Raw genomic sequence first — 23,148 nt, forward strand, 5'->3', positions numbered from 1 at the left:
TTTCTTTTTGGTATTGATCATTATTTTGCAACCATTTGGGACCCACAGTCCCAAACAATAAAGTTTGACCAATTATTCTTGACCAAACAACCCCCTCAACTTTGTTGCCGGAGACTCCAGTGTGATACCAGCACTTCCCTTACAGTGGTAGGACACTGCTTTGCGCTAAGAGAAAAACAAAACAAAATGCAAGTGATTATTTGTTACACTATCCACAAGCTGGCATTAATAAACCTTTGCAACTGGTCTTTCATTTTCTGGAATATTTGTATATGTAATAACGTTCCGCCATTCTTCAGTAAAAGTGTCCTTGTGTTTTATTTCACTTGCTGTTTCCAGTGTTTGTGTTATTTCTCTGTGGTGCTATTTGCTTTCTTGTAATGGCTCTGTTAAGGTCCTTCCAAGACTTGGTGATGACCATACATGCTGCTGCCAACATAAATCCAATGAAGGCTTTGTCCTTCAGGTCCCGGTTTTCTTTCAAAAACAAAATCGAACTTCAGTGTTCTGGTGACATGCTGGTGTGTAATTTTATTGATTTCACCCATCTTAATGCCACAGGAAAAGGCATAGTGTCAAATGATTAATAAGTTTGTAAAAATTTGATACTTAAGATTTCTATGGAGGCAAGTGACTTTACCCTCAAAGTGCTTTGCAAACAGGTTACCAAGGGCTTCCAAAGGGTCTAAAACTTCATTCTTTTCATCCAGCTGTCCATCAAGAGCATTGGACAGGAAACTGAGTTGGCCTCCTAGTCAGTCTTTCCCACTTGGTGAGATGTACTGTATTTCTATTTAAATTAGATAAATTGTTTCTAAATTTACACATAAAATAGCATATGGGAATTTTATGCAAACAAGTGTCTGTCATCTTTTTTGATGATGCATTTTCTCTTTTTTGTGTGTGATGCCAGCCCATCAGTTTTTAGGATGGGAAGGTAGCCACCTTCCCTCCTAGGGAGGAAGCCCCACTGCACACAGTGAAACTTCTGTCTGAGTAAATATGATTTAGGGGTAGCACTGTAAGGCCACAGGCAGACAATGGTTCTTCAGAGAGGTGCTTCCCATGGCTTACACACGTTTCGCTTATCCCTCTGCCACCTCTCATCAAACAGCTTTTGTGGAGTTTTGAAGCAATTCCAGACCTGCTAGACTCTACAGAGAAATGTACACACCACAATCAACAATGGCTCTTTCAGCTCTTTGGAAACAAGCGTCTTTCTCCAGGCTTCAGTTTTCTTCTTTGGTTTTCTCTACAAGACACAAACAGAGAAGCAAATGAACAAAAGTAAGGGTAGTTGGAAAAACTCACCCAGGCCATATGAATCAGCATGCTGCTACTTGTGGTTTGTTTTCTGAATTGAGGGCTTGGGGGGGGGAATGAAAGGCACCTGGATCCTTCAAATGTCATAACAACTGCTCATTCGTAAATAAAAACCTGAGAATCTGGGAAAGGCTTTGTGCAGCAGTGAGGGTTTGTATCTGGACACAGCCTGTTCCCTTCCATGTCATACATTCTGTATAGAAATTTGCCTTGCTGTACTCTAGGCCAGCGTTTTCCTGTCTATATATCTCCCAGATGTTCGCCTTCTGATCCTGCTGCCTGCCTGTGTATGTATTGTATTGTTTCCATGACTCTTGCCTTGGGTGTTTCTCTCTTCTCTCTCTCTCTCTCTCTCTCTCTCTCTCTCTCTCTCTCTCTCTCTCTCTCTCTCTCTCTCTCTCTCTCTGTGTGTGTGTGTGTGTGTGTGCACTCTCTCCAAGGCTCTGGCTCTGTGTGTGGGCCTCCCACCCAGATGCCCAAAGCCTCCTGGATCATCCACGGTCTCCTGGGGTGGGGGGTAGGGGGTGGGGAGCGGATGAGTGATATGACTCAGTACAGCCCTTGTTCTTATAATTTCAGGGTGTGGCACCATTTGCTCTCTTTGTTCTCGTACAGGGTTTTTTTGTTTTTGTTTTTTTGTCTTGGCATCAGAGGGATTTTTGCTGTGCAATCATCCAACATCCGCTCTGCTGACTGGGGAAGGAAGCAACGGGGAATGGAAGAGCTCTGGACGAGCTTGCTCCAGGCTCATTCATTTTGCCACTTGTGCTTCTCCCTCTCTGGACACATCTATGGAGACTGAGGCTGCTCAATGCCCTCTTCTTTAGTTTGGCTTGCATACTTCCCTCCCTTCCCTTGTTCCTCTCCTCTCTTCAGGCCCCCTCCAGCGGTGAGGCAGGCCAGCCCCTGCTTCCTGGCTTCCCATCCAAAAGATTCCCCTCCCACATCTGTGCTGTGAACTTGTTGCTCAGTCTGCCTGTTAAGCTTCCTTGTGATGTCTGGTGGCTCCTGAAGCATTTCCTCACTTGTACCTGCCTTGGGGATCAACCTGCGAGGCCTTTTGAAAGAAAGGCAGCAGTTTTCCAGAGGGTGCGTGCAGACTTTTGGGGATACCCCATCTTGAGGATTCCTGCCCCAGGGAAATCTTCCATGCATTTGCCCCTGTTCTATATTCGGTGTCTGGTGACACCTTGCTCAGTTGCACTTTTAGGATTATTGGTCTGAATCTGATTGGGTCTTATGCTGGCATTTTATTCTGCTCCGCTGTGGTTTGTCTCACAGTGCACTGTTTTATTGTTTTCTCCTGTAAGACGGTTTTGAGAGCCTTGGCTGTGGGCTGGCCAGTGCAAGATTTAAATAACAAATATCACTGGGACGTCACAGCAGCCACTGTAAGCGGTGGAGATGGGAGTGCTGTGGCGGCAATGGCAGTGGAAGGGGAGGAAGGTGAAGATGCCTCCTGGAGAAGCTTAAGAAGCCAAATGTGTCTCTGCTGAGGAGCTAGCTTCCTCCTGCCCTGCACACTCTGCTTGTTGTGGTAGGGACACCGTCTTGCATGGCATGTACCCTTCCTGGCAGTGGCTTGATCTGAAATCTGAGGCTCACACAATTCAGCTACGCAGGGCCATGGGCGTAGCCAGGACTGGGGGGGGCAGGACCAATGGAAAACCTAAGGAGCCAAGTTACGGATTGGTTGCAATATCACCAGCTACATGATATGTTCAAATCAGATAGAAAGAATGGATTTTTGGACCAAAGCCCATAATTTGAGAAAGAACTTTTGCAAAATAAGGATAAACATTTGTCTAAAATGTATACCGTAATCTAGTAGAATGGGAAACAAAAGACGAGCTTGTTAAAGCTTCAGTGACACACTGGGCAGTAGATATAGCACATACCATAGATTTTAACCTCTGGGAGAAACTCTGGGAAAGTGACCTGAAATTTACAGCCTGCTATTCATTGAAAGAGAACTATTTGAAAAGGATTCATAGATGGTACTCAACTCTGAGTAGGTTGGCTAAGATTTATAAGACAGAGTCAGGTAAGTGTTGGAAGTGTAAAGAAGTGAAGTAAACATTCTTCCACATGTGGCAGACAGGTAAAAAGGTAAAAGGGTATTGGGAAATGATTTATAATGAATTGAAGAACATGTTTAAAATTACCTTCTCAAAAAAACTCAGAGTCCTTTTTGTTGGGGATAACCCGGACTGAAATTCCCAGGTGTCAGAAAAGGTTATTTATGTATGCAACAACTGCAGCCCATGTTTGGAAAGTGAGCAAGGTCCCAACTAAAGAGGATTGGCAACTTAAGTTGACAGAATATGCACAACTTGTAGATTTAACATATAGAATAAGACAGCAAGAAGAACATACGTTTAAAGAAGATTGGAGAACATTTACTGAATATATGGAAAATAACTGTATACAGCTGAAAACACTGGCAGCATTAAGATAAATCTGACAAATAATTTTTGATCGATGTAAAAGTGGAAAATTGATTTGAATGGTTATAGTAAAATATGTAGGGATGTATGGTATGTAAAATGAACCATGGATAGAGAAGCAAAGTCATTGGCTACTTAAAGTTTGTAAAATGTTAATCTGAAATTGTAAAACAGAAAATTTGATAAAAATTATTACAAAAAAGAGCCAAGGTGAACTATCTTGGGCAGTGATGGCCAAACATGGCCCTCCAGCTGTTTTGGGACTACAATTCCCATCATCCCTGACCACTGGTCCTGTTAGCTAAGGATAATGGGAGTTGTAGTCCCCAAACAGCTTTGCTAGCCAGAGAAAAGGGTGAGGGCTCACCCAAACTCAATCTTTACTGCTGAATCGGACCAAATCTCAATTGGGTTTCCTGTAGATTTGTGTTTGCTCTGATTCAGCACTAAAGAGTGGGTTTTCCAGGGGGAAGTTGTGGGGCAAACAAAACTGCCTGGACACATGCCTAGAAAGCATGGAACAAACAGAAAGCCACTCAGAGCTGTGCTTTTTAGGCATGGGATGAGCAGATGAGTGCTAAGTCAATTTGGATTGGTCCAAGCCCTGAAATGCCTTTTCACTGGCAGGGTTATGTTCTTTTCCAAATAATAATAATAAAATTTCCCCCAGAGAATTTTTAGAAAGTGGAACATGGGTAAGGGACAAGTAAGGATGATTGTGTATGGACAGCGGCCCAGAATTCTCCAGCCAATGTGCTGCAGTATGTGCTTAGATTTACAGGCATGATTCCTTCATGCTAATGCTGAAATACTCCAGAGAACAACAAATCTATAAATGGGACCTGCTGGTTTCAAGCATACATGTAAATATACGTGTTCAGTCTGACTAGCAACAACAAAGTTCTGGCAACTCAGCTTCCTAGAGCCTGTTATGAATAAACTACTCTCCCCTCCCAGGGGCACCTGCTGCCCCCTCCCACCACCACCCCCTCCTCCATTGCTAGAGCTGGATAAATATAGTCACAGTTTGCAAGCACACTGGAATATATATATATATATATATATATATATATATATATATATAGCCATGCAAATAAGTGGATAAATATGAGGTTCTAGCATCTGTCTCTAACCAGACAAGAGTTGTGATTTAATGTACACTTAGTTGGCAGTAAGCCCCACTGAACACAATGGAACGTACTTCAGAGTAAGGTTGCAGAGGGTTGAGGCGAACAGCATTGAAGTGTGGCTTGTAAAAAGTAAAAAGGAGTTTCCAGCATCTATCCACTATGCTGATTTCCTACTTTGCCAGGAGATGTTTCATGTACCTGTCTTTTAACGTGGGGGAACATTAAAAATTACACCCTACACCTCCCATTTGGATGTATTTCCTCCTGGCTTTGCAACACATGTACATATACCCAAAGAGAAATTTGAACATATGTCAACCACCATGAAGGTCTATGTCATCAATTCAGGATTGTTGGGGTTTTTTTGGCAACTGATGAGCACAGGAACCCTCCTGGAAACCACTCAGAAGAGAGCTCACATCAGGGTTCCTACAAAGCTGGAATGACAGTGCCGGTATGCTTGTTGTGTCATGACTGAGGCTTTTACCATGAATCCAAAGAACTGAGTCCTGGATTCTGCAGGAAGTTGCAAGCCTTTAGATACCATGGCTGAGTTTTTGGGGGAGGAGTCTGACATTGTGCCTTTCCCAGCCTCTTTACTTCCAGAGTCATCCATCTGCAAGCTTGTGTGTGTTTATATGAGATGGGTATTATTTTCTTCTTCAGTTGCCTTTGATTTCAGGTTATTTGCAGCACTGGGGGATTAAAATGCAGATTTAAAATAACACCGATCCAGAGTCTGACTGCTTCAAGAGAGACGAAGGGCTGCTTAAGGCAATGCCACAGACTAGACTTTGGGGAAGCATATGTTTCCCCTAGGGGGTGTTGGGTGTGTTGCCACCCCTCCTTGATCATGAAGCTCTTCTCTTGTGGTGTGAAGTGCCACAAATTTATTCTGGAAGAAGTGGCTCACCCTTAGTTTCTGTTCTTTGTTCAGAGAAGCCCAGAGTCAAGGACACCTCTGGTCTTAGTGGGCCCCCATGCTTCAGTTCCTTCCTAACTGGCTTGCACATTTGGCCTCCTCATCTAACAGTTGGCATGGCAGTGAGAAATGTTCAGCCTGACTCTAATATGGCGTTCTCCTATGTGCAGAGCTATTCATGATCGAGCCTTTAAACATTCATTGCGCCCTCCCCATCTAATAGCCTGAAATGGTATGTTCTAAGAGAAGCTGGTGAATTAATATGTATGGCAAGATCTCCTGGTCCTCTTGGCATGGAGAACTATTCTGTGCTACACACCACCCGAGTCTCTGAGCGGTGTGAGATTCCAGGGTTCTGGGGTCCTTGTTTCCTTTTGGAAAGGAGGCACAGCAGAGACTGTGGTGTATTTATGATATATAGTTTATTTTCACATATATACAACCGGAGCTTAAAATGGAGGGACTCACAGCAATAGCACTCCAAGAGGTTCTTGCTTCTCCCACGACCAGAGTCTTGGATGCCGGCAGAAAGCAGCTTTGGCCCCCTGCCCGTCTGCTCAACTTGCTGCATTTAACAGACTGCAACTATTTCCCCTCCAGCATAGCTGCCAAGTTATCCCTTTTTTTAAGGGAATTTCCCTTATGCTGAATAGGCTTCCTCGCGAGAAAAGGGAAAACTTGGCAGCTATGCCCTCCAGCTGCAATCCTAAAAACAATTGCTCTCCTTCCAACTCTAAAACTCCACTTCAAAAGCTTTTGACTTTCTAACTAATTCTGAGTTGAGGGGAGGGGCACAGAGCCACTCCATTTGTCTCCCTAAAGTCTCATCTTCTGTGGGCCATTATTACCAGGCAGGCTACCGGCTTGTATTTTAACATGCCAAACCCTGTGTATGGGACTCAGTAAGTAGAAGGGGAGTACAAGCACCCCACAAACTTATAACAATATGTATGGCAAGATCTCCTGGTCTTCCTGGCATGTAGAGCTATTCTAGTAATAGGCAAGGCATTGGTAGGTACTCTTTCCTGAAAGAAACCACATTCTGAGCCAAGCTGTACAAACTATGCAAATCAAACATATTTGCATATTTGTGCTTCTGTTGCCTTCTTTATACTGCTTCTTTGCTACTACTCACGGGAGAGGGAAGGGCACTGAAACCTCATCCTCGGCTTCTGTGATTGCAGAATCTATTCTCACTCAGGGGTACCAAATTGAATAAAATACGGAGGGACAGGTAAGCCCTAGCCCACATAATTGATTACAATATGTGGCACACACACACCATTTAAATGGCAAAACCCATCAATGAGTGGGAGGGCTCAGCCACCTCAAATAATTTATGGTGGGGTGTGTGTGAAGGGACCTCGGCCCCTAGGAGTTGGCTCCTATGCCTCACATCCATAGGAACTAGAAACCTGCTTTGCAATGCGTGGAGTTACTGAGCAGGAGGAGAGCTGAGGTTTACGGAAAGCTGCATTACATGCCTGGCTCTATATTCTGCAAGGTTTTTTATGGATTTGTGTGCAATAGGAAAACACACATGCACACACAGTGTTACATGTATGTAACAACAGAGTCTTGACGGCAAAGGCTATAGGAGCTCTCCCTCCCATCTGCTCTGGGGAAGGAATTCTACACGCACACCAATTTAACCACCGAGTTCCTTTCCAGCAGCTGTTGCAAATTATGCCAAACATCCAGTGCAATCTTGGTTCTGCTGGCTAGGATGAGTCCCTCGGTCAGTACTGATCTCTCAGAGGTTTTCTTTGCTGTCTTGGGGGTCCAGTATGTGCGACAGGGAAGGGATTCATTCTGCATCAGGGGCTTTTATGGGAAGGGATGTGGAACTGGAGATGTTGGGGAAAGCAGGAAGAGGAAAGAGAAACGGGGCTGGAGGGTGGGTGGAGGAATCCTCCCTTGTCAGGGAAGAAAGATGAAAAATCAGAGGGCAGAGGGTGCCACCCACCCACTGCTTCCCATGTCCTGGAGGAAAATATTTCTCCAGACAATGGAGTCACTATGAGAGACTGTGGCACACAGAGAGCATTGGGGAGGGAGGGGGGGGTCGGTCTGCTCTGGATATGAAGGACAAAGGCACATTAAAGGGGCTTCTTCTTCCACTGGAAACAGCCAAGTTCAAAGACGGCGTGGGATGAAGATGGATCAACAAAGAGAGATCTGCGGAAGGGGGTGTGTGTGTGTGTGTGTGTGTGTGTGTGTGTGTGTGTGTGTGCTGCATGTAACTGGAGAAGACACACATGTATCAGATCCCTGGTCAGGATAAGGCAGAGGCTCTGAGCAGTGAGAAGGATTGGCCACTTATCCAAAAGGTGCTTCCCCTTCTCTGTTACTCTTTTTCAGGCTTTGGCCCACACTCTTCTCTGCTCCACTTCATTCACTATTTTGCCATGAGATGTGTGAACTCTGAGGTGTGCAGAAGTACATTCCACCCATAGCTGCCAAGTTATCCCTTTTTTACAGGGATTTTCCCTTATGCTGAATAGGCTTCCTCGCGAGAAAATGGAAAACTTGGCAGCTATGATTCCACCCCCACCCCACCCCGCAAGTCCTAGGAGGAGGACTCCCACCCCGTCTCAAAAAAGCCTATTGAGGAGTGAGCAACCTATGCTGCTTGAAGCCACATAATACTGAGCATCATTTGGAAGTGAAAACCAGAAAACTGGAGGTGAGGGAGTGAGTTGGCCTGCTTGAGTGCCCTTTCAGTTCTTCGTACCCTGGAGGAGTGTGGCACCTGTTTGGGGATAAAGAGGAAACACAGCAGCTTTTTGTTTCAGATACAGTCTTGCCAATGATTACCACCTGGTCCTCCTACTCCTCAGCACTGCACATAGACAGACTGGGAAGGGCAGGGGGCTTTTCTTAGCCCTATTTCCCAGGAGTCCAGCTCTTAGGGGGGAAAGTTAAAAACAAGGAGATTCTGGATTTACTTACTCACCTCCCCACCCCAAATAATCTTGTGGACTATTTTTAGAACACAAAAATGTAGCTTAGTCATGCAATCTTAGCACACGGGGAAAGCTTTTAGTGAGAAATTCCAGAGAATAGTCTTTTAAAACCACTGAAGCCAAATGCCAAAATATAAATTTATTAGGGAAGAAGGTAAGGCAACAATTGCACACCCAGGCTTTGAAAACGAGATCAGTAACATCAATCCAACTTAGCTAGTTACAGGTTACCTTCCTGAACAGAACCTTGGGTTTCAGAACATTTGCAGAATTCATTTGCAGAAGAGGTGCTCTGACAGTGAGCATATTTGGACCCACGACCGGATGTTTGGACTTCCACCTGGTCAGCAACCTTAATTGCACAAGGTTCCTAATGTTTGGTAGCCCCCACGTACACACAGCTGCACAAACCCAGGAACCCCCTTTCCCATGTTCAACAAATGTGCAAGTGTTGGGTGACACTGGAGACAAAGCTAGCTGGTGCCATCCCGTTCAGTTGGTTGGGGTTGTCTGAAAGAAAATGCCATAGCCATTTATTGAACTCTGTACTGCAGTACAACCACTAAGAATGCCTTGTTCTGAGTTGCTCTCTCCCGCTACTGCACAAACGTCTCAATAAGCAACATTACAAAGTTACTCTCAAGTCTTTACTCCTTGTGTTTGTGCTAACATGTTGGCAACATTTTAATTTTAGCTGTTGGGGTTAAAGAATAGTGCTTTTGCAATTGCTTCAGTAACCAGTTTCACTTTTGCCCCATTAAAAGTGCCCCATTAAAGCTATTTATCTCCTCCACCCCGCTCATTGCTACATTTCTGGAAAACATATTCAGCCACTGTGACTGTGAGAGAGAAACCCCAGTAGGGATAACATGCCTTATTAAAATAATTTTTCCTGCTTCTCTGCTGCCAGTGAGAAGGACTAAAGAAATTGGAGTTCTTGGTAGAGTTCTTGCTTCTTTGCTTGCCAGTGAGAGAGAGATACAATAAAATGCTGCTTGTAATACCTGGGCATTCAGGTGTCAAAGCCAGGTGCCTAGAGTGTTCTTGGCTTCCTCCTGGACCCCAAGATCAAGATATAGGGTCCTGTCTGTGTCCCATCTGAGAGATGCTTGGAGGGCAACAATGGAATGCCCTCCCCAGGGAAGATTGTCTGGGGCCAACGTGGCTATCTATTCCCCACCCAGTGAAGACCTTATTATTCCTCCAGGCATTGGGCAGCATGAATGGACTGACTTCTGATGGCTAGTCTGGTGCTGGTTCTTGTGTTGGATGTTGGTGCCTATTTTAGAGTATAAGGGGATTATTTTGGATTAACACTTTCAGTGTCCGACTCTTCGTGACCCCATGGACCAGAGCAAGCCAGGCACTCTTGTCTTCCACTGCCTCCCGCAGTTTGGTCAGACTCATGTTCGTAGCTTCGAGAACACTGTCCAACCATCTTGTCCTCTGTCATCCCCTTCTCCTTGTGCCCTCAATCTTTCCCAGCATCAGGGTATTTTCTCTTCTCATGAGGTGGCCAAAGTATTGGAGCCTCAGCTTCAGGATTTGTCCTTTCAGTGAGCACTCAGGGCAGATTTCCTTGAGAATGGATAGGTTTGATCTTCTTGCAGTCCATGGGACTCTCAAGAGTCTCCTCCAGCACCATAATTCAAAAGATTCAATCCTTTGGTGATCAGCCTTCTTAATGGTCCAGCTCTCACTTCCATACATCACTACTGGGAAAACCATAGCTTTAACTATACGGACCTTTGTAGGCAAGGTGATGTCTCTGCTTTTTAAGATGCTGTCTAGGTTTGTCATTGCTTTTCTCCCAAGAAGCAGGCGTCTTTTAATTTCGTGACTGCTGTCACCATCTGCAGTGATCATGGAACCCAAGAAAGTAAAATCTCTCACAACAACAAAGTGCTTTACTAGACTTTAAAATACAAAAAAACCCCATAATATATAATAGAATCTACTGTACTTTTATGCTATTGTCTTGTAAAGGAAGGTCAGCCACAGAGAATCAGTCCAGGTTCAAAGCATCATCCAGAGACAAGGTCAGGCAGTGGTGCAAGGTCAATAGCAGAGAGGTTTACATAAGATACAACACAGCAGCGTATGAGACTCAGGAGCGAGAGCAGCCAGACCTACATTGTTTCCAGAAATTGGAAGGGCCAAGAAGGAGACCTTATACACTCTGGCTTCCTAGACCAGAGTATACTACCAGTACTTCTGCTGGTAGTAAAGGCATTTCAGGGATTGCATACTCATGAGCTGTGCAACGACTCTGGTCTGTCAATGATTGCTATGCTGTTTCTCTTTGACTTGGCCCTTATGGTGACACTGTTCTTGAGGACTGAGTGGTGGCTCCACCTCCTTCTCCAACAACAACTCCAAGGGATCTTCAGCACTGATTGCAGGAGACCCTGCCTGCTCCTCAAGGCCCTTGACTTGCAGAGTGTCTGGTTCGCTTTCTTAGAACTCAAGGTCTAGGCTAGACATGACAGCAACTTCAATCTTTTTCTCGCATTGCCAGTATTTTCCTGCATATTTCTTCATTGAGGGGGTCTTGGTTCAGTGTTGAGAGTGTCATGGTATATCTTGCGGGCTTCCCAGTGAACTTGTGTCACATAAATTCATATCCAAGGTCACCCCATTTCAGGCTTTCACTTTTCCTATTTTGCACATGCATAAATGTTTTGATGGTCACATGGAAAATAAGATACCAAAGTGAAATGTTTGCCTGGAAGTAGGGTTGGCACTCCCCTGCTTTTCTACTGACACATTCTCTTGTGCCATTAATAGGACCCTGATATGCCGAAATTAAGCAATGAAGATTTCCCAGGCTGTCACTTTTATCTCCATTCCTGGAAAATATCCACTCCCTACCTTTCCACCTGCCAGGCAGCAGGAGTAGTAAAGGTAGTGTCAACCCTAACCTAAGGGCACCTAAGCCTTTTAGCACATTGAAGGTCAGTTCAGAGATTGAGCTGGGCAAAGCAATCCACCACTTCCCCCTGCAATCTGCATCTCCACCCAGTTTCAAGATAGCTATAAACTCTTAAGAAAGTTCAGTGCTGTTTCACGTGCAAACAAAGCAGCCGCCCTTATCAATTCTGGGCCCTTTGAATTCCACGGCGACCAGTGAGATATCACTGTGCTTTGCATGCTGGGATGGGGGAATGCCTTGCGAAACCTCCTATTTGCAAAAGTGAGTTGTTTACGGACAACAAAAAGTAACATCAGCACTGTACATATGTTTTATTTTCATTTATTCATATGCAGGGGGAGGGGAGCAAGAAGCATGATAAAAGCTTACCTCTCGCTTTTGCGCTACACACATACAAACACACACACTTGGGCCACTGAGCTCCATGAAGGAAGTGTGCATTAAACTGCAGCCTTACGTTGCCGTCGCTTTCTTAGGAATCACTCCAACTGGGTTCAGTGGAGCTTACTCCCAGGAAAGTGTGCACAGGTTTGCTGCCTTAAGGCTCATCCTCACGTCTGTTTGCCCCATGTTTATTTCCCTTTGTCCTTTGATTTCTGGGAATGGGTTTGAGAGGCTTTAGTTTTGTCCCATTGCTTTCCGTCGGAAATCCCACTGCTTACCACTGAATAGGAACAAATGTCAATCCAGAGAAAATGCAACTGTTGTTGTTAAGATTTTATATACCGCCGTTCATCAAAAGATCTCAAGATGCTTAACAAAATAAAAGCACAAATTAATACTCAAAACAGAAGCAACTAAACAGTAACACCCCCCCTCCCAATTCAGTAGTAAACAGTGGAATTTTCTGGGGAAAGTGGCAGGACTAAGGAAAAACCTCTCGGACCCATGCCTAGAAATCACGAGACAAACAGAAGTGTGTGGCTTGAAGCTTGTGGTATAATTGATTATTTGTTCTGGTGCAGAACCTACAGGTGTATCCTTGAATGAGCATACACCACATGCTATGCTCAGTTTAAGGCAGCCTTCCTCAACCTGGTGCCCTCGAGATGTTTCAGAATGCAACTCTTGCCAGCACAGCTGTGCTCCCATCAGCCTCACTGTCTGACAGCTGTGCTGGCTAAGGCTGATGGCAGCCATAGCCTAAAACATCTGGAGGGCACCAGTTATGGGAAGGCTGATTTATACTGTGGAATCTACAGCAAATTCATCTATTTCAAAATATCTTGTTGAGAGGGATCGGCCTCAACATCTCTAAGGGAAAAAAGCAGGCTGATCTATTTCTGTGAGTTTGGTGGATGCTGGAGTTGCACGGCATCACATCAGCAGGAGCAGTAGTCACCTGTTGGGGGGCGGGGAGGGAGGCGAATTTCTTGTGATGCCTTTTAGAAGCACAAAGATGCAAGTCACCTCCTTTCAAATCCGTCTGAGCTGGTGATTCACAGACTGCCGGTTGGGGTATTCAGTAGCTAGGATAATACAAAATCACTTACACAGTGATAAACTGGGACACTAGCAGGCCTGGATTTGTGTATCGCTCCTCGCTGAATGGAGCAGGCTGATTAGAGAGGGGAGGCTGTCTATGGACACATTCCCATCCCAGAGTACGAGTACAGTAATTGCTGGAAGTGGGGAGAGGAAGTAATAGGATTTGTAACACTGATATGCGGTTTCTTAGTCACATGAGTTAATAAAGCAAAGAGCTCAGTTCTCCTTGACAAAGGCATGAGGGGGACAAATTATTATGGGCAATATAACCCAGCAGCAAGTTCTCTGTAAGCCTCATTGAAGTTACACAGAGCTGTGCAAGTGCACATAAACCCATTTCAACCATTCAGTGTTTAGGCATTAGACTAATGTGCTGAGCAAAAGGCCTTTCCAGTTCATCAACTCTCAAAATGGAGAATGAAGATTTTAGACATTGCAAGTACAATTAAACATTTGCGCTGTGTTTAATTGATAGATAATGTAAGGTAAAAAGGTAAAAAGTAAACAACCCCTGGATGGTGAAGTCCAGTCAAAGGCAACTATGGGAGTGCGACACTCATCTCGCTTTCAGGCCGAGGGAGCCGGCGTTTGTCCACAGACAACCTTCCAGATGGCCAGCATGACTAAACTGCTTCTGGCGCAACAGAACATCGTGACGGAAACCAGAGCACACAGAAACGCTCTTTACCTTCCCACCATAGCTGTACCTATTTACCTACTTGCACTGGTATGCTTTCAAACTGCTAGATGGGCAGAAGCAAGGAAAGAGCAATGGGAGCTCACGACCATCGAGCGGATTCGAACCGTTGACCTTCCGATCGCGAAGCCCACAGTGCCACCCACATCCCGATAGATAATGTAAGGGTTGCATTGGCTACATGGTTGGTGTCAGAAAAAAAAATGGAATATTGAAATGAGAAGTGACCAGAGGAGGAATGACCACTGGGAGGAGCACAGAGAGAAGAAACAGCATTGTGCACCTGCAGCGGCAAAACCAGATGCCTTCTTCTGACCCACCAACAACAAAACATGTCTCTCCATAGCTGCCAAGTCTCCCGCTGAAAAATGTGGGATCAGCAGCAGTGCAGCACCGGAAGTCGCTTCTACGCATGTCTGGACATGTGTAGAAGCGACTTCAGGTGCCGCGCTACCCATGTCTGGGCACCGGCCTCCTGACAGGTGGGCAATCCGGGGGATTTACGGGATTTTTTTCCAATCCAGGCTGCCAGCGGGAAACGGTTTAAAATAGGGGGTTTGCCGTGAAAAACGGGAGACTTGGCAGCTACCGTGTTTCTCATAAAATAAGACACCATCTTATATTTATTTTACTCAAGAAAATAAGCCTATGGCTTAATTTCGGGGGTGTCTTATTTTAATTACCTCCTCTTCCTGCCGCGGCTCGGCGCCCGGAACTGGCTGTTGCTGCGCTGCTGGGCGCTTTGTCGGTGCTTCAGTAGGGTGCACTGCTGGGTCCCGCTGGCTCGGGGCTCCACGTGGCATGCGCTGCGGCTCTTGCCGTGTCCCGATGGGTCGGGGCTCCACGCGGCACGCGCTGCTGTTCTTGCCGGGTCCCGCCGCCGGGTCGGGGCTTGCCGCGGAGCGTGCTGCAGCTCTTGCCGCGTCCTGCCGCCTGGTCAGGGCTTGGCGCAGCATGCGCTGCGGCTCTTGCCAGGTCCCGCCACCGGGTCAGGGCTCGGCGCGGCATGCGCTGCGGCTCTTGTGGGGTCGGGGCGCGGCGCACGCTGCTAGGCATTTTGGAGGGGCAGCAGCATCCGGTTCCGCTGACAGGCATCTTCCTCTTCCATGGCGCCATCCAGACCTGCTTCCACCACTACGGCTTATTTTGGGGATATGTCTTATACTTTGTCAATGCATGAAAATCCTGCCATGGCTTATTTTATAGGTACGTCTTATTTTATGAGAAACATGGTATGTGTCTCTCCCATATTGGTCTCTACAGCCACAGCAGGTGCTGTAACTCTCTAATGGTTTGGCCTCAAACCGAAGGCACACTCCTCCATTGTCTACAGAGACAGACAGACGCCAAAACGATGACCTTGAAGGGCTGTGGTTGGTACTGGTGCATTCACACGGAAACAGCTTCCTTTGGTGTTCTCAGGGGCCACCCTATTCTTCAGGCAGCAACTGGGGGACAGGGAGGCTGTAAACCCCTTAGCTTGAGAAATGAGCGGTCTGACTTCCTGATGAAGTGAGCATCACTAAGCAGAAATGACTTCATAACAACGAGAATGCAAGAGCTCAAGAACAGCATTACACGGAAATAAGTGCTGTTACATATGCACAATTCCCTGAAGAGATGGCATGACACTGAAGTGCTTCCTTCTGTTTCTTACAACTTTAAAATACATTTCCTGCTTATTATGAGTGAAGCTGTGGGCAAACTAATCTGTCATACCTCAATTAAAAAATGGCAATTTGTACATTAGAACATATGCACACACCACAAAACCAGCTACAAAAACCAGGCCTGTAAGAGCTGATATGATGTGAAGCACTTTTAGGATTCTCTTAATTTTGTCCCAACACAGAACTGCAATGCTCAGGACTCCTTGTGGAAACTGTCCATTGTTATTTTGGTGCAGAAGCAGACATGGAACCAGAGCTGATGCGCTGATGGTCAGAAGCAATTTCAACAGAGTCAAATGGAGTTTCCTCATGATTATAGAGGCTTGGGATTGGTGGAGCTATTGGTGAAGAAATAAGTCCTGCTAATCCTGAGATTTACTGCTAGTCACCATGCTCAGGGCTGCCATTTTGCTTTGTGCCCACTGAACTTGGTGCAAACAAGGTGGTTCACGCAAGATCAAATGCTATTATTTCTTAGTGGCCATAAGTCACAGCTTGGCTCACAAAAGCACAGAAGCACCACCACCAATTCTGCCGCCATGTTGAGGCTGTTGCTCCAGCCGGGAGGGAGCCAGGACGTGCCCAGGCAAGAGACAAATTGAGCAGTGCCTTTGACACACTCACTGTTGAGGTAAAAATTAACAGAAACCTTGGGGAGGGTTTTTTTCCAGCTCCTCAAGGCTCTCCCTCTAACAGGAGCTCATAAATTACAGCTGAAAAGTGTTGTTTGCTGTGACCAGAGAGAAGGAAAACAGCGATGTCAAGTGCAGGTTAGCAGAGGTGTGACTGTCCGGGCTAGAGAAAATTCCAGCAAAGGCCTTGCCCTCAAGCTAAAGCACAAAGTGAGTGTTAATGAGTAATGAGAATAAGCTTTGTATGTTCCTACCTCTCTGGATTCCATGGGGTCACGAAGAGTCGGACACGACTAAACGACTAAACAACAACACCTCCTTTCTGGAAAGTTCCAGAATCACAAAGCAGACCTATCTGAAGCAGCAAACAGCCAGACAGTACTATATAGGAAGCTATAGGTCTTCCCAGACTGTGCTGGCTGAGGCGGATGGGAGTTATGGGAGTCCAAAAGAGCTGGTTGAGGCGGATGGGAGTTATGGGAGTCCAAAAGAGCTGGTTGGTGAAGGCTGCCATAGCTTATTTACTGCCTGGACTGTGAGAAAGTCTCTCTCTCTCTCTCTCTCTCTCTCTCTCTCTCTCTCTCTCTCTCTCTCTCTCTCTCTCTCTCTCTCTCTCTCTCTGCTTCATTTGTAACTTGTCAAAACAGTGGCCTACCTCACAGAGGTTTTTTGTGCGGGGACCAAGAGAGGTAAGGCATCTGTATGCTAAGAGTGCAAGCAAAAAAATGATTGAGAGGAGTGACACAATTTTCTCATGGAAGTGAACACTGAGATCCTCGCCAGCATGTCCCTCCCACCCAAATACCAGTGTGAGTTTCTACCTGAGAAAAACAGCATTGGCAAAGTTTTTATCAGAGAAGCTGAAAATGAGCTGAACAGCACCTTCTGAGCTCCTGAAGAAAACTAGTTCCCTGTCTTGTTTGTTCCTGCTGTGCCATCTTAAGAGCAAACAGCCTTGGAGCCTGAGGCTTAAAAACGGACTAAAACTGGCTCAAAGTGCAACTCTGAAATGAAACTTGGCTCTGTCCTCCTCATCCTTGTGTGGAAATTGAGAGTCAGTGAATAATAGCCTTTCCCAGTTTTGATCTTTGGGGGTTGGAAAGAAGGAGGGAAAAAAAGACTATAACTTTGGGCACTGGAAAGTGACACGGAGCCTCTTTCCACCCTGCTCTTAATTTCCATGATGGGGTGGGGGAAAGTTTATGGGCATTGCCATTCTGCATACAAAGCTGACTGCATGCTGGACATCCAAATCTTATCACCCAGGAAAATTCTCCCCAGTGTTTTGAAGGGCCTACAAGAGGCCATTGATCACTTTGGCAGAAGCCTCAAAAATGCTGCTGCTTGGTTTAACAGTAGCCATTCTTTTACTGTGGATCATACTACAATTTAGGTACAGTATTTTGAATAGGGTCCTTGATCTATTAAACACACATTCCATAGGTTGGTGGAAGGAACAGAGGAAGATAAAATTCCAGGGAAGGAGAGACTCCCAAGGACAGGGAGGCAACTAGGTGAGCTGTGTGTCTGCTTCTCACCAAAGGTCACTCATTGTATTTGTGGGAGGGTCAAGACCCTCCCATCCTGCTCCCCCACCCCAAAGAAGTGAGCTCAAAGTACAGCTTATTTTTCTGTTTGCCGCCTAATTATGGTTCTGTATGTGTACTTCTGGGAAGGTGTTGTGGTCAGTTCTGAAGTGCAGGTGCTCCTTAAGGCAACCCCCACAGCCATAACAAGTTTGGTAATGTACTGACAATCTGGGCTCATCCAGACTTCCTTTTCTGCTGGATTTTTAAGCACAGGTCCGGACTTTAAAGCTCTGTGTCCAAGCACTCTTTTAGTTTGTTTCTTCCAGAGCCTTCCCCATGAAAACCTGATTTTCAAGGCTGAATTGGAGCAAATGGCCATCCGCGAAAAACCCGAATTGTTGTTTGTTCTGATTCAGCAGTAGAGAGCAGGTTTTCATGGGGAAAGCACCATGGCTAAAGAGCGAGAGAGCGTAAGAGAGAGACATGGAGCTTTAAAGCACAGACCTGTATCTAGAAAGTATAGAACAAAAGTTAAGTGTGGCTGCATGCTCAGTACAGACCATTCAGCCCTGGTGTAATATGCTGGTGTGCAGCTGTTTTGGCCCAAAGCTGGGCCGTTGTGGTTCTGCACTTAGGTGTTGGGAAAGACCTGGAGAATCACTGCTAGCCAGAGAAGGCAATGCTGGCTAGGACCAATGGTGGCATAGGGCAGCTTCAAATGTTCATATGTGACTGTAGTGAACAGGTGGTTGGTGATGGGCAAGATTAGGGCCAGGGAAGCCAAGGCCGATGGTGCCCAAAGTAGAGGTAAAAAATTAAGTGGGAAATTTAAGCCTATCTCCGTTATGTCCAACAGTGCCCCACATTGAGCACTGGAGACAAATGGCAGAAGCGTGCCTTTCCAGAAGTCCGTGAAACAGGCTTAAAAGGTTTGCATGCTCTGTTTGGTTCGTTATCACAACACTCTGTACAGGTGAGGTTGGAGGAAGGACAGTTGCTTCAATGGCATCTCTCTGCAGATGGACATGGGACGACGCTTGAGGTGCCGTGGCAAGGTATAAGTCCAAAGTGCCTCCTTTAAAAACACAATACTTTATGGCTGTTCCTTGAACTTACCAAAGGGTTTGCAGAAATTTAGACAGGCTGCTGTGTCAGTCCTCAGAAACATGGCTTTGTTTTCAAGAGGAGCCCAAACATCCTGCTCAATTAAGGAATGGACAAAGGAGCTTTATGCATGTACAGAAACAGCGATTTATCTGTAAAAGGCTTTTGCTTAAAAAGAGATCTAGACTGTGCCTCACATAGTGCTTATACGGTAAGTACATGTGTTCATTCCAGGGGTGCTTCCTATACACATGTCTTGGAGTTCAAAAGTGTGGTGAATGTTGTGCATGCATTCAAACATACATGGTGCACTCCTTTAACACGGAGCATTATTGGGGAACCTCATTTGTTGTCTGGTGGTGTGTGCATAAGTAAGCAGTAGCCTTAGGTTTCTTCTCCACTTCCTGCTACAGAGATTTATTGCAATAGTTCCAGAAACAGAAAAATAATGTAGGATGAAAAAACAAAAGAACTGCTGTGCACCAGTTATTATTGTTAGTAATTATTATTACTACTCACCCTTCACCAAAAGGTCCCAGGACAGGTTTCAGCAATATGAAATACAACATTAAAAACAGTTTAAAACAGTAATAATAGGATGCATCACAGCATCTTTAGGATGCATCTAAGGAAGCAAACCACATGCTCAAAGAAGCTGAGTCATATACACACAGCTCTCATTCGTAGCGCCTCTTGGCAGCCTTCCTCAGCCAGCTTGCAATTTGCCTGTTTGTTAGCAAATGTGTTGATACACTTGAGAAACTATGAATCTGTCTTGCAGAAATTCCAATTTATGCCACAGTCCACACGCTTAGATTTGCTTGCACTGGAAGAGGTTCCTGCTTCTATAGGTTGCGTTAAGACACCAAAACCAGAGGTCAGACTTCCCCCCTATAGAAGGACCAAGCTGACTCATGCAACATGGCAAGCCAAACCATGACTTGGCAAGATTGCATGAACATGCAGGTGCCCAGAGTCCTCCCTGCTACTTTTTGCTGCTTAGTCTGTGAGTCATCTGAACTGGGATTGGTAGTTAAGGTTTGTTCTTGGCTACAGCTCATGGTTAGTGAGGAGAGAGCTTAACCCACAAGTCCTGGTTTGGACAACATGCTAAGCCACACCTTGGCACAGCAGCAGAAAAAAGGCTGGGGCAGAGCAAAGCTGCTGCAAGTTCCTTTCAGGGAGTCTGCCTGTTCTCACTATACCATAGCCTGGCCTACTGAACCAGGTCTATATTGTTGCATTCTGAAACAAAGGAGAAGGTCCCCAAAGATATGAAAAAGCAGCAGACAAAAGCACATGAACTCCTAGAGCAAGCATCCCCAAACTACGGCCCTCCAGATGTTTTGGCCTACAACTCCCATGATCCTAGCTAACAGGACCAGTGGTCGGGGAGGATGGGAATTGTAGTCCAAAACATCTGGAGGGCCGAAGTTTGGGGGTGCCTGCCCTAGAGCAATGAAAATAGCATAAAAGTTATTTATAAGTTAACAAAACAAGATCTGTTGTTTTTCATTGTATTCTGCACAACTCTGCAATATTGTGACTCTACACAATTACACTCTTTACTATGTCCTTGTTGTTTTCCTTCAGGCAGGGCCGGCTCACCCATGAGGCCACAGCCTCAGGTGGCAAGGTACATGGGGGCAGCAGACCCAGATGCAGATGTTTATTCCCCCCCCCTGTTGCTGATGCAGAGCTTTGCTCATCCCTTCTTCCTTGGCTAGAAGGGAGGTGCTTTTTGTGGTTTGCCTCAGGTGCCAAAATGCCTTGGGCTGGCCCTGCCTTCAGGAACAGCCATCGCTCAGTGGCAGAGCACAATCTCTGCATGTAGAAGCTCCCAGATTCATTCCTTTGTATCTCCAAATAGGGCTGGGAAGGAGCCATGCCTGAGACTCAGGAATTAAAGCCACTGCCAGCCAGTATGAATAAAATGACAATACTGACCTAGGCAGACCAATGGCCTGGCTTGGAATCAGGCAAGTGTAACACACAGGGTGGTTAGCATAAGAGCAGCTGCAAGTCTGAACTGGAAATGTGGATTTAGGATAGGATAGGAGTGCTGAGCCCCACAGATGGGTTCACAAAAAACACAGATAACTCAGTTGGCTTAATGGAGCTGTTCTATTTTATTTTGTTATCCTGAATGATTAGACAAAGAACAGGAGTGGGAAACGGAGGGCATGTCTACTGCAGACAACTAAAGGAGTGGTCCAAAGGCCATGGTTTCCTTCAAAGAACCTAGAGAGTTTTTGCTTGCTGATGGTGGTAGGAATTCTTTGTTAAAGATAACAGAATCATCAAGGTTTTTTTGGGTATGGTAGACCGTCTAGCCCACCTCCCTGCTTGAGTCAGGATCACAAGCCTAAGGACACCTTGGTTGGAGCCATAACAGTGTAACTCATGGGCCCTTTAGCTTTTGCAGCTGAAGGTATGTACAGCTGCCTGTGATTAAGACGACTGGCTCTGCTCCACCGTGGTCAGTCTTTCTACCAGACTTGCCCATAGGATGGAGACAGAGTGCTCCCCACAGCACACAGGCACCCCCTGCATCTTGACCTTTAGTCTACCAGATGAGAAACAGGCATCAGCAGTGCAGGACTGGAAAGACTATGCCCCAGCCAGGCTGGTGCCCCTTCATGCTCTCTGTGCCACAGGTTGACCCCTCATGGGCTAGGATGCCATTTCTGCACACCTGGCCCTGGCAGGCACACATTATTCTCTTCTGGTGAACAGACATTGACTCTAGTAGCTGCAGTCTTCTGCCAGTCACTGGCTATCTGGGCTTTCCTTTCATACCCAGAAGGAATTGGCATGGTAGTTGGAAGCATGAGGACAAGTGGTTTCCACTAGCACTAGCACTTGTGCGTCCCTAGATAAGATGTTTCTGGATCCAACCATTTTTTGATGGAGGAATTAGAACACATGGGAGTCAAATGGCACAGCAACAGAGCAGGCAGAGTTTGGATCATTTCCTCTTGGGGTGCCTTAAGGGTCCCAGGGTCATTGGTGATCACCAAAAATATTACTTTGTGAAATCCCCCCCCCTTATTTTGTAATGGTGCTACAGACATCTAGCATGGAATTTGCAGGAAATTGGCTACATCAGAGGTGTGCGTGTGCAGGATTAGAGAGAGTTTCCATGGAGGGTGCCCAGTATTCTAATTACAGTACAGACCAAAAAAATAGAACTTTTAGTCTAAGACGACAGAGATCTTTAGGGACATTTTAGAACTACGGTGAAAACTCAGGGCTTACCTCTGCACATGCTCAACTGCATGGTCTTGATTCCTACAGAATCTAAGAGCCCCACTCTGGTATGGAAAACCGACTCCAGGGCTGACTAGTGTGGAAACTCCTCGCAGGCAGAGGCTAAGACTCTGGTATGGAAAATAGGTCCCGGGGCTGAATGGAAGCGTGGGATCTCCTTACAGGCAGAAGCCCGGCCAGCCCCCCGCATACCCCACGCCCTTTGTCAGGTCCAAACTTCTCGGGTCTCCCTCTCTTACTCACCTAGACAAGGGAGGGCCCCCATCCTCGCCAAGGCGCGTGTGTCCCCGAGCTGGAGACGGGAGCGGCGGCGGCGGCGAGCTGCAGCGAGCGCGGCGCGGAGGCGGAGTGTTGGAGGAGGGGGGAGCCTCTCCACACCCCGGCGCGCTCGGCAGGCCCCGCCCGGCCACCCCACACGCCCTCCCGTCCGGGAGAAACTTTCCCCGGCGGCGGCTGCCTTTGCGCCTTGCCGAGCGGGGGACGCGCGCACGAGGGGCGGGCATCGGGGCGCGGCAGAGCCGGGAGAGGCTCCCCAGGGCCCGAGTGCAGGAGAAGCGGCGCGTCGGGGAAACTTTGGCGCGGGAGCGCGGGGCGCAGCCGCTGGGGCCCCCTCCGGAGGCGAGAAAGAGAGGCAGGGCGTCCTGTGTAACGAAGCGGGGGCCTCCCATGGCCAGCCCGGCGGCGGCACCGGCTCCCCGCCGCCAGTGACCCCCGGAAAGCAAGCCGCGGCGGGGCCGTCGTGCGCCCCCCCGCGTCCTCTCCACGTTTGGCCGCCCGCCAGGGAGATGTCCGGGAAGAGCGCACCTGCGGCGGCGCTCGCCGAGGACACCTGGATCCCCGCGGAGAAGGGAGGCGGTTCCCCCGCCGCCTCACCCCCCAAAAAGAAGAAGCCCAAGTCCGGTTCGTCTAGCCTGCGCAGGGCCTTCAGCTGGCTGCGGGGCAGGCGGAAGAAGAAGCCGAAGGGCCCTCCTGGCGCGCCCCCTGCGGAGGGCAAGAAGCACGACGAGCGCCACAAGGGCAAAGGTAAGGCGCGTCGGC

At 46.9% G+C, this 23,148-nt stretch overlaps 1 protein-coding gene and 1 long non-coding RNA gene across 2 annotated transcripts in view; one reads left to right on the forward strand and one right to left on the reverse strand.

Annotated features, from left to right (window-relative positions):
- Window positions 1-22,475, reverse strand: LOC148685340 (uncharacterized). Its single transcript, XR_015950568.1, has 2 exons — window positions 22,354-22,475; window positions 1-1,252 (listed from the first exon to the last, which is right to left on the reverse strand). It is a non-coding gene; the product is annotated as an uncharacterized LOC148685340 (long non-coding RNA).
- Window positions 20,959-23,148, forward strand: part of NHSL3 (NHS like 3) — a 59,711-nt gene continuing 57,521 nt past the window's right edge. Inside the window, exon 1 of the mRNA XM_035117223.3 lies at window positions 20,959-23,133. Within this exon, the coding sequence (XP_034973114.2) occupies window positions 22,896-23,133 (238 nt within the window). The 5' untranslated portion in view covers window positions 20,959-22,895. The remainder of the gene's footprint in view (window positions 23,134-23,148) is intronic.

The sequence above is a fragment of the Zootoca vivipara genome, chromosome 6, assembly GCF_965207765.1.
Source record: "Zootoca vivipara chromosome 6, rZooViv2.hap1.1, whole genome shotgun sequence".
Lineage (NCBI taxonomy): Eukaryota > Metazoa > Chordata > Lepidosauria > Squamata > Lacertidae > Zootoca > Zootoca vivipara.